Source organism: Trichoplusia ni, chromosome 8 (genome assembly GCF_003590095.1).
Source record: "Trichoplusia ni isolate ovarian cell line Hi5 chromosome 8, tn1, whole genome shotgun sequence".
NCBI classification, from domain to species: Eukaryota; Metazoa; Arthropoda; class Insecta; order Lepidoptera; family Noctuidae; genus Trichoplusia; species Trichoplusia ni.
In genome coordinates, this window is record NC_039485.1 from 5,611,376 (window position 1) to 5,623,442 (window position 12,067).

Consider the following 12,067-nt stretch of genomic DNA (forward strand, 5'->3'; position numbering starts at 1 on the left):
AAAAAAGCATACGAACATAAATTCCACTTTTAAAAATTCTAGACAAAGCAATATAATACTATCGACGTTACTTGTCCGAATTCGAACTGACATTTGAACATTTATGAAAAGTCTAACACTGGTTAGTTCTGACACAGCACAATTTATCGAATTTGAGAAGCGGCTAGGTGTGAATCAAAATTAAGGATGGAACATACAAAGCAAGCATGTATTCGACATGACTATTTTCTCTCGTATGTTTTACAGTTCGTTAGTACCGCTTCAGGCCCCAGTTCAAATTTCACAATAAAGCGTAATATTCGAATATTATTTTCACTGTAGTCTTTGAGCTGTTTTGGTAACGATTGCATGATTCTAAAAGGACAGATTTGACTAAATGTTTTCTTGGCCACTTGTGAAAAGTTTTTTTTTTGTACCGCTTTTAGTGCTCAAAAATAACTAATGACTTTTAAGCAGTAAAATGTTAATGTTATGCTCTTTCAGCATTTTAAAGTGGGGGACATTTTATAAATAAAAACTATCCCTCGAAACACGAATTGTCATGAACGTCTCATCGTTAAAACCAAATTCAGTTTGTACTTCCAAATCCATTCACGACAAAGGCCAAAACTTTATGTGGGGTAAAATTTACATAATCTAATATTGCAAAATACTGTAAGATCTGACTCATTTAACTTAATGAGAACTTCTACGGGATAATTTCATAAGTACCTTTTGCCAGAATTAGCTCATTAGGTTCCTTCTAAAATACGAAACACGTGTGGGGAATTTTATGTAACACAGTTATTCAGTATTATTTTAACTTACTAACTCAAATTCAAGAGCCACGAAGTATAAATCGCTGGCATTATTCAAATGAAACAGTATGTAAACATTTTATTACAAAAACTGAGCAGTTATAACTGAAAGTGGTAGTTGCGACAAGTGTGCTCGCGTTGCCGGCATGCGGCAGCACTAGCCGCGCTTACGTTGGAACTCGTCGGGAATAATTCTCACAAACAATGAAATTGTTACTAATTTATTTTCCAACCGCAACAAAGCGAGATGTCACATGAAAAATGCTCGGAAGCGGCGCGGATGAGACGCCGTGCATTCCTCTACTGAAACTCTCTACAATTTCACTTGTCGTACCCTCAGTTTTACATTTGCTACAGCGTTTAAGTCACATTAAGTTTCGTCTTCACTGTGAACAATACAAACGATTTAAAACTCGCGCGAGCTCGAGGGAAATGCGAGCGATTTATGACATTAATCCTAGATATAAAATGAAATTTCACACTTGTATGCAACGCTGGAGAACGGTTTGTTTCGTAGACACCCTCTCTAATTGCATTGTTAAATTTAGCTTCCGGGTGTTTCAGAAATTCTTGACTTTGATTAAACTTCATAATGCATGGTGCTTCTGTTATAAAATGTGTATTGTATATCTGTGGCGTTATGAAGCCGGTTTTATTTGTATTGTCTCACAGTCAATATTTACGTAGTCGCTACAGTTAATAACGAATCCAATAAGGGTTTGATGGTAGTGTGTAATAATGAAAATATTATTTTTAGGTGGCGTGGATCAAGTCAGACTCGAAGGCGATTCTGGCGATACACACAAATATGGTGGCACTGAACCCTCGTCTTAGCGTTACATATAATAACCACAACACGTGGAAGCTACATGTCAGCAACGTCCAGGCGAACGATTCTGGCACCTACATGTGCCAAGTAAACACAGACCCTATGAAGAGTCAGGTAAGGTCCAAATTGTAACTCGTAAAACAAGTAAAGTTTAGTATCTACAATCAGGTGACACCAAAACGCTAACAAAGTTGGACTTTATTTCGTGATAAGCGGTTTAAAACTAAAATGTTACATCGCCAACAAGATAGCATTTGTTTTGTTCATCCGGAGGTTTCTTGTTATTTTGTCAGCAGTATTTTGTATAGCCATGTATAATGTATATTTATAATTCTCACACAGATTACATTATGCACTTTGCTCTACATTCTGCAGTGAACGAACGGTTGATTAAGTATTGTTCGAAACTCGGATGTTTAGAATATTCTCTCCACCAAAAACAATCTCCTTGGAGACTTGATATTTTAAGGATGCACTTAAGATTAATTGCATAAGTAAGCAAGTATTTATATGAGTCGCATTTCCTTTACCTTGGCTTATATCGATATCGCAGTGGAAGCGTGCTGGGCCCATAACCTATAAGTGAAACACGATTGCAGATTAACAACTGACTGTATTTTTTCCGAAACAAAAATCTCTTGTCATTGACAGTTTAGTTTACATTATTATTTATTACATGTGGCCATATACTATTTTGATATTATTTGCAACAATAAATAAAAAATAAAACATAAGAATTACGATTTTGAAGAGCAATGTCATCGTCTCTTCTTAATCTTTAATGTTATAAAGGAAATAAAAGCGTTATACCATCTAAGTACCTATAAACGCAGATTACGCATTCAACACGTTTGGGCTAGATACGGGTGAAACGGTTAGGCCACGACGGATTATACCGCGCTTTATTTTACTTCCAAAGCTCACGAGAGGTAATTTATACATTTTACATTTAATACTTGATGTAATCCTAGCCAAACATTTAAGTAGCTTACTAATGAAGGTGATAAATTTAGGTGCTTAATTATAATTCCCATTAGTATCAAATTAATATACGCTGTTAATTTTATTCAATACAGATTGTGGATTTAGTAGTATTGAATTACTTTGTGTGGCTTTTTTGCGGTATTAGTTTTTCTATTTCATATACATTTTAGATTATGATGTGCGTTATACATCCACTATAACCACTTTTTTCTTTCTCGTCACTTCGAATCCTACAAAGCCATTTAAATATACATAGCAATTTAGTTAAATAATTTTCACCAAACCGCTTCATCAGTCATTCATCTGTTTCTATTTTCATTCTCGTTTCTTTTTAAACTTCGATGTTTGAAATAGGAACAAAGCCCGGTTCCGTATCTTCTTTATTTCCACTTCATGCAGTTTTTTTTCATGTAATTTTTAATTTATACATCCAGTATGTCCATCTCATTTTACGACAAAATATAACTCTAATTATTTCCGTCAGATGGGTCATTTATCCGTGGTGATCCCTCCGGACATAGTGGACACCGTGACGGAGGGCAGCTCGGCGCAGGAGGGCGGCAGCATAAGATTGACGTGCACCGCAACTGGGGTGCCGCCACCGACCGTGCAATGGCGGCGAGAACACAACCGACCTATAGTGTTTAGACACGACGGCGGTCGGGAGCGGAAAGGTGAGTCTTTGTGTGTGTTGCCTGCTTTTGGCATGGTTTGGATTTGTTTTTTTGTTAGGTTATTTGATCGTTTTGTGATGGAATAGGGAACTTATTTAGATTCCAAAAAAAATGTTTCAATTTCTGTAATACAGCTAAATCCTCACAAATATTTGTCGTACGCGTGGAAAACGGGTGGAACGCACGATTGTGTGTGTTAACGTAACCACTCGGCTAACCACCAAGTCAGACTGTTGTAGGGTTTATGTTTTGATTTGGTCATGGTTTTATTCTTATTATCGTAATTCAGACAGTGTTACTATGGGGATAAAGAGCAGAAAGGTTGATTGTTTGCTTGCCATCATTTTTGTCGGGGTGAATTATTGTATCGAAGTGAACTGTCCTATTGTAGTTTTTGGTAATTATTTTAGAAATGAAGTCCTATTTTTACTATCCTATGTATTAGATACGTACATATATTTACTTTCAGTAAAAAGTCAAGGAACTTATCATATCCTTCATATTTATTAGGTATACTGATAACACCTACATTATTATTGCGTACACAAGGCATAATATATACTTTGCAAGAACTATAACGCCTACATAAGTTCGAGACAGATTAATATTTTCGCATAATAATACGAATATTAATCTCACAACTCTTTTCATCTCACAGCCAACCAAAGTCCTTGAATAAATAGTCTTTTAAAACAATATTTATATTTACGTGAAACAACTTTTTGTGGGTAAATTATACATTTAAATATACGTTAATTCAAATACGAGGTATTTACACGTTACCAATATTTCATATATTAAATTTTCAAAAAATTTTTGATGATCTCGTAGGTTTTACTGAAACAAAAATTTACCTGCTGAATGTAAATAAAAATCAGTGTATCGTGAACCGGGAAACGGAAATATAAATATGTCATCGGAAATCTGAATACTGATATTAATTATCTGTGTAATTAATACCTATAATAGATATATGTGACTACCATTACGATTGTAACGTGTCATTACATATCAATGTGGATTTCTGCCAGTGATATTGTACAGTTAGCGACGGAAGTCGATTAACAAAATTTCATTTACAAAGCGCAGATCAGGAATCTTTTGTCCAATTTTCTTGGTATGGCAAGCGAATCCTGTATAATACCAACCTCGGGAGGCGAAGCAGAGTAAGACTTTACTGTCCAAACCTGACCCGCCTATCAAGGTCTTCCGCCTTTGGCCGGTGTGTTGCATTGCATTGCTTTTTATCAAATACCGACCCACCGGTGCAGCGGTGGTTGGTAGAGCACCATCGTCCAAGACATGGCACCGGCCAGGGGTAAAGAGCTTTCAAGACCCTTTCCTAGACGAGGAATGAGCATGGCTAATAAAAACTGCTCGCCAACCAAGTAATGACCGTACCAACTGTTAACCTTGATGTTTATTTTCATTGTCCACTGTTATAGCGACAACAGCAATACATCGTCTCTCAAGCTGTTATGGTTCATGAGCTTGGTGAGTGGTTATAGTTGGACAGACTGGCTTCGTTTTGACTCTCGAAAAATAGCAAAATGCTATTTGTAAACCTATAGGTACTTGATTTATAGTCTATTTCAAGGTTGATAATCACAGTCAGGATTAAAATCAAATGAAGAACGACGTCAAAACAACTTTATTGGGTACTCGTTAATGTACTATTTATAGCATTTGCTTTAGTATCTAATATTACGCTTAAAATGAAAGACTTCAATATCTAACAGATGTACTAATAGCCCATTAATACGAACCTGAAATCTCAATATAAACAAGTGAATAAACAAAACACAGTCTCCGGTACATTCAATCAAATAGAACACGGGATCCGTATTATTAAATACACCCAGACGTCATAGCGCTGGTATCTAGTGGTTGGAAGTAATCAACATGGTGTATTGTGGTGCATAATCAACTCTTCTGCTTTGTACTCAGCCGCAACTCCAAATATATCAACGGAATTCGGCTAATAACTTCTGATGGGATAACACGGGTAATCTTGTGGAAACCCTCTATAGTCTCACTGGTGTAGTAACGTACAAGTACACAGTATACATGCATCTTTGTACAGACATACATAGGTATACACAAGTATACAGTATTCGTATGTAGACTAAACCTGCAGAACGTAGATGTATTTACATTTATTTGAGGCATGCTCAAGCAAAGTAACGGGCAACAGCTAGTTTAGTAACATTTAAACAAATGAATAGCATACGTTGTGTAATTAATATTTATACGTCTCTGACAGTCGTTATCATTTAGAAGGTAGAATGTCTGATAATCTGTCTTATTAAGAGGTGTCTTGTTACTTAGGGTTGAGGATATCAGATAGGCAGTCACTTCTTATAAAACACCGGTAGCTACTAACATATTGGAAGCCAACCCCAGTATAGTCGAGAAGAGAAAGGCTGTGATGATTGCAAACGTAAGTGATAATTAAGCGTAGAAAAACAAGTATGTAATAAGTGAAACATTATGAAGTGGATTTTTTTTTAATACCAAAACAGTTTATGGTCTTTTTTTTAATACCATAACATTTTCGACTTATTAATTGATTTAACAATTTATGTATACGAACGTAACGTAACGAAACGTACTATTAATTTCACGTAGCAATCCTGAAGACCTATCAAAGGAAACATATTTACAAAAGAAATAGAATTAAGAATTCTATTACTAAGTTTTACTAAATAGAATAGCTACAAACGAATCAGGTTACAAGAACAAACAAGTAAATAAAAATCAAATAGCTACTAAACCAATCTGATCAGTAAACAAGCCCAACAAGGAAATCACGACTTAAACGAATAAGACTAGGGTAGAGAGACTGGATCGTTAACTATTAGCTTCATTGAAACCGAAGCCGGTGAGACGAGCCAACGGCTGTAATAGCCGAGAAAATATCGTGATTTGTGAACTTCTTACGTTCTTATTAAACGCTGGTAATTTTCAATCTGATCAATACTATTACATCCCTAATTTGAATGTATGTAGATGTACATTTGTTCATATGTATAATTCTACGTGTGTATGTCACTGAACGAAGTTTGAAGTTCTCCTTTTTGTCAGTCTTTGCCTGGCAGTCTGAATGGTTTAAATTAAGAAATCAGCCCGGCAGAATAAATTTGCATGAACAGCTAGTTTGTTTATAACTAGGTACATATAATATTATATAAGCTTGAAACACTCTCTGCAATAGATAATGAGTGAGAATTTTAAAACAGCAAATCTCTGAGAAATGTTTTCTTTTATATATTTTGAAGTCTGTAAAATATGTTCAAATATATTCGGCGAGACAAACAAATAGTAAATGATTGTTTCGATGGCGTATGAATGAAGCCTTTGCCCAGAGTACGGCTTACAACTGATTTTAAAACAAGAATAGCTAGCTAGACTTTTCTTGGAATTTTATCAAATTTCATAATCCACTAAAATTGGGGGTCCTACTACGAAAGCTGACAGACAGACGTATTTATTTTTGCTTATATCATGATCGGCATTTACCCAAATGGTACAAACTGTAACCTGTTAGCACCGCAGTCTGTCCTTATGTCTGCCCATCTGACAACAGGCTGTATCTCATGAAAGATGAGTAGTTGAAACATTCATAGTACCTATAATGTTATATATTTCTTGCTATCGCAATAAGTCGTTTTTCTTTTAATCCTACTGGTAAGAAACACTAACAACAGTGTCGTAAGTCCGAGTCCCACTTGACCAATTATTTTTCTACTCGAACATTTTTTGTTTGCTAATAAGATCCTTAAGCCAATATTGCAATCCTGACTCAAAGCAAATGATTCTAATGGAAGGGTTGAATTCCAGAGTTATATCGCAGCCATATTTCTTTACAAAATGATATATTTCACTACGAACGAAGACTCGCAATTAAGTGATTCTTGGAAAAAAGGTTTATCGGTCAAGAAGGGTGGTCGTGAATGCTATATTTCTACAGGATGTTGTTATTTTGGTTTGACAATAAAACTTCTTCTCGCCAATCATTATCAAAAGTATCTAATTTTGACACCATATAGTAGAAAATAACTCCACCATATAATAAGTCCGGTTTTTTGAGCAGTCTTATGTATATACCTATACTTCGTTGTCAAAAGCCAAGGATAAGGTCTGTGCTGTTCCCACAAAGGAAACTAAAGCATTTCGCCGCTTCTTCCTCCCGTAAGATGTTAAGCGGCTTATCTCGTTTTTGTTTAGTCTTGTTCTAGTTGTGAGAATGTAACACCATGTAGCATTGCCGTTTTAGATTCTAAGTAGCTTTCGTTAAAACATTTTTATTCGGGATTGTTTCACCACCTTCTTATGTTGTCGGTAAGTTTGTTTTGTGTTCGGTAAAAAATATACGCGATAAGGATTTAATTAAAAATGTTTCTCTCGTATTCCTGACCGTAAAAATGAGTAAAAATTGTTGTCACGGTACATGTTATATACTTGTACAATTAAATTGCTTTTTTTGAGCTATGTAAAGATGAATATAAAAACTACTGAGATAAATCTGATGACGTTTTTATGGGACCAAAAGACAGCTATTTCAAGTGAAAAAAGAATCAAGAAAATCGGTTCATCCAGCCAGAAGTTCTGAGAGAACTTATATAAAAAGTACAGACGAATTGTGAGCCTCCTTCTATTTGAAGTCGGTTTAAAATGAAATGAAAGTAAAAAAAAATCCTTTCAATATCACCCGATACATATAGGTAATATTTAAAAATAAACATCTGTGTTAAGTGTATCCTCTTCAAATAAAAATGCTCAATATACTATTCTTGATCGTACAGAATGTCTAGTATTCTAAACAACCTAGAATCAAAGCAATCCCTCGCAACAGGTAACATCCACAAATACCTGCAAGCGTATTGGTTGTTCTGGTCAGCGCTAGTAACTGAAACAAAAGAATTTCTCATTTCATTCCATTTTTTATAAAGTGCTAATGGAAGTTTTACTAAAACGAGAATACAGGTAGAGAAGGGAAATGTTGCAAAATAGTAATGTTAAAATGTTATTGTAACTTTATATTCAACTGTTGTTTTAAGTAATGTGTGTGTTATGTAGAATTATTTAAGGTAACCTAAAATGAGGTAAGATAATTTTAGGTATGTAGGTATGGGATTTTGATCACTTACAAAATTTATGTTTTGTGCTTTTTTTAAGATTTTTGTCGCCTGTTAAGTAATAAATAAATTAAGTAACAAACCAGCTCAAATATTCTCATATCCATGGATAGGCAACTATAGGGAGAAGTTTCGTTAAAATAGTTTTTCGTCGCTTTATAATTTTTGACCTGTTCAAAAAAGTGTAACTGTAAAGTAAGCTGTGTAAGTGTAAGCTGTTCAAATATAATCGTGATTTTGATAAAAATATTTGCATGAAATAATATATCTCATAAACTATTTGTTCCCAAATTATTTATATTTTAAAGTTCAACAAAAGCTCTGTAATAATGACGTAATATCAATATTGCGTTCGCGGCTTAAATTGATTAGTTAAATTAAATTATGGTAATGCAATGAAACATGGCTGTTGTCCGATTAACGGTTGGACGGCAATATTAAAATGAATACTGCGTCCAGAAAAGTGATTCGGCATAAAAGGAATATTTTATTATTTTGCAATCAAAATACTTTTGTAACCGTCAGTGACTGTGTGTTCTTTTCTGCTTGGAATTGAAAGCAAATAATACAGTAAAACCTTTGAAGTGAAATTGTCGATACCGTACAAATAGGCTAACGAAAAAAAGTATTTTAATTTTTTTTCACTTATCATATTTATTTCCTATACAGTCATTGCTAATCTAAACCTTTATTTTTATTATTTTTTGTTAAATCGGTAACAAAAATACGTCAAATTAAAAAAAAAACAACTCTCTTGCTTTCTCGGTTCTTATGATGAGATGCCTTGGTAAATAAATATAAGATCCCGATTTTACTTTTTCGGTAGAAAACTAAATAATAAATAACGAAATTGGAAGTTTTTTTAAACAAATAAGTATTGAACAGTACGCATTTGTATACGTTGTTATAAACAACTGAATCTGAAAGTTGGATTCCAACAGAACAACAATGCAGAGCGGCTACATCTATGGACACCGCTCTCATTGTTAGCCCTTCGGAGCGAGTTTTCCCTTTTCCCTCGGGTGCCGAAAGCCGCCATTCTGTTCAAGTCTTTTTTCCAATTCAATCTACTTTGCATTGTCCCCGACACTCGCATGAGGCATTACACCTAGACACCCCCTACCCTTGCACTTGCTTCCAAGCACTTCTCTTTCCAATGGATTTTATTTACGCAAGAGAAAGCAAGCTTTAATACATATACCGCTGAAGACAATAAGGCGCCTCGAAACGAGATATAAAAGCTTTGAGTTAGTCTCGCGTTCCTTTTAGTAGGATTCCTTTGAAATGAATCGAATAATTCGCGGAGTTTATGCTTATGGACGCTTTTTATGTGAGAAGTACTTTGTTAAGTGTGAAAATAATGATTGTCGTTTGCGGACTGAGATCGTTGTTATGACAATAATAGGGTCTCAAATTTCAGGAAGACGGATGTCTCATTATACACATACTTTTACCCACGCAGTATATTTAGGCCTTTATTTAATCAATGAACTGAATATTTCGGGTATCGTTTTTATTGCGCCCTTTTGTGGAAACTTAACGTCTTTTTTTTAAGAAGATGTTGATCGGGGCATCGCCCGCCTGGATGTGGCCTATAATGAAGTTGGATAAGAATAGCCTGTGTCGATTTAAGATGTCATCTACCTCCCTGTAAAATATTGAAATCGGTTCACTCGTTTGGTCGCAAAAATGTAACAGACCTACGCGCACTCGGAAACATACTCACATACTATCGCATTTATGATATTAATGAATGTAATAATTAACGTAATCAGTGACGTTGTCATTCACATTATCAATTTTCATTACTGTTAAAAAATTGTCCTCAAGCGTCCAACTCAGCTTCATATGTAAATAACTTACTATACTCTTACTGTTTTATGAAAATTGCTGATAAAAATATAATTTTGGTCTCCTTTCGTAACTTAAATCGACTTCTCCAAACAAGTTTCTGTCAGACTCTTTTACATCGGCCCGTTGGCAGAGCGACGACCAAAAAAGGACAACCGCTGCTCTCGACTGAATTTTTATGAACTTTTTTGTTGCCTTTTTAAGACGAAATGTAAAGTAACAGCACTGGGGGAACTGGTTACTGAAAGGGCACTGCATCTTAAAGGGAACTGTAAATTAAGTTTATTTTTTTAAATATAGTTTTATTATTTTTTAATAGCAAATGTCATCGTGATAATTTTACCTGTACATTTGTCCCTAGTTTTCTTATCGTCTTGTTTTAGGTTGGGTTGCGTCTTAAGTGAAACATACTTTATATCTGTATATATTTAACACATTCTGTTTGGTTTTGACCGTATCTAAATGGTGAATTGCGACGAAGTAGTTCGGTACCAAAAATTCCAAAAAGACTGAATTCGTTATTTGTGTCTCCGTGACCAGACAACAGCCCTAAACCCAAATGTTGTTGATCGCTTTTTGTTTCGTTTACATTCCGAGTTAGCGTGGGACATTATTCATCAAGTTGCTGCGAGTATTTCCATCTCTACGAGTGCTTGTCAAAAGAGACTTGGAACTGCACCACCTGTGGCCCACAGTTTCATACTATGACGTATAGTCCCACGGGCCATTCGTGGCTATCCGTCAGTATGTATTGTCCTCTATTTGTACTCACACGTATGATGATAAAAGTCTGGATACATTACATTTTCATTAAAAAACATAGTAGTTTCACAAGTTTTCTTTGAGAAATCTCGGAACCTTTTTTCAAAATTATTTTATTTAAATTCAAGCAATAAATTACTATACACTCATGATTTGAAATAACTGTTCAGCAACACAAATTGTGCTAATATGCTGTAGTGAAAGTAATTCATAAAGTACATTAAATAAAACTAAATACCGCCTAATAAAGTCTAATTTAATAACACGTAGATACAAGTAGACCACAAAAGACCAACAACTAAAACTATTCTCGCTTATTAAGTATCAGAACGCATAAACGTATTAACACTTTGTCTGTAAGTCTTGCGGCTCTAACACAGTATATGCAGAAGTCGTAACCAGACAATGAACGCAAACGTAACGTTCATGCCCCAACAATAGCATGCTAAACAAACAATTGACTAATAATTTCGCTTCGAAACTGTTACGTAGCGAATGGAATTTCACGTACCGATCGTTGCTATTGGCCCTCTTAATGTAAATGTGTTGTTTCCGATCGGGGAACAGTATACATTATTTATGTTATTATTGTCAATTGATATTCCATGAAAACTATTTTACTAAAATGTAACTTACCCAGTTAATTTAGAGTTTATTTTCTTTTATCCTTTTTTCTATCCCTACAATTGGCACTTGCGAACGCAATTTCAATATTTCTTCCCAGTTACTCGTAGTACTTGAAAGATAACGAGAAAACTTTGTCATCAAGTTTTTACTGAGCCTGAAATATGTTGGCTATGGACAAGCGTAATTCTCTAGCTTAAGTTACTGCCGTCACAAATACTAGCCGGCGATAAAAGTCTACTTACAAGCCGAATAGAAACCAAAAAACGAGAAGGAATAACGTTAAACAATATCGGTGCGAAACCGAAATAATCCTTAATACATCGTAGGTAATACTTTATCGGGTACCCAAGGAGGGTGGCTATTGCGTAGGGGATTACCAATTTTATAAGTTAGGTATTCGTGCGA

The 12,067-nt window shown here is 34.9% G+C and overlaps 1 protein-coding gene across 2 annotated transcripts in view; it reads left to right on the plus strand.

The window, feature by feature from the left end:
* The window catches only part of LOC113496491 (lachesin-like), a 104,976-nt gene that overhangs the window by 66,934 nt on the left and 25,975 nt on the right, over positions 1–12,067 (plus strand). For both annotated transcript variants that reach the window (XM_026875728.1, XM_026875727.1), the window contains exons 4-5: positions 1,555–1,740; positions 3,095–3,284. In XM_026875728.1, coding sequence (XP_026731529.1) covers positions 1,555–1,740; positions 3,095–3,284 — 376 coding nt within the window. The remainder of the gene's footprint in view (positions 1–1,554; positions 1,741–3,094; positions 3,285–12,067) is intronic.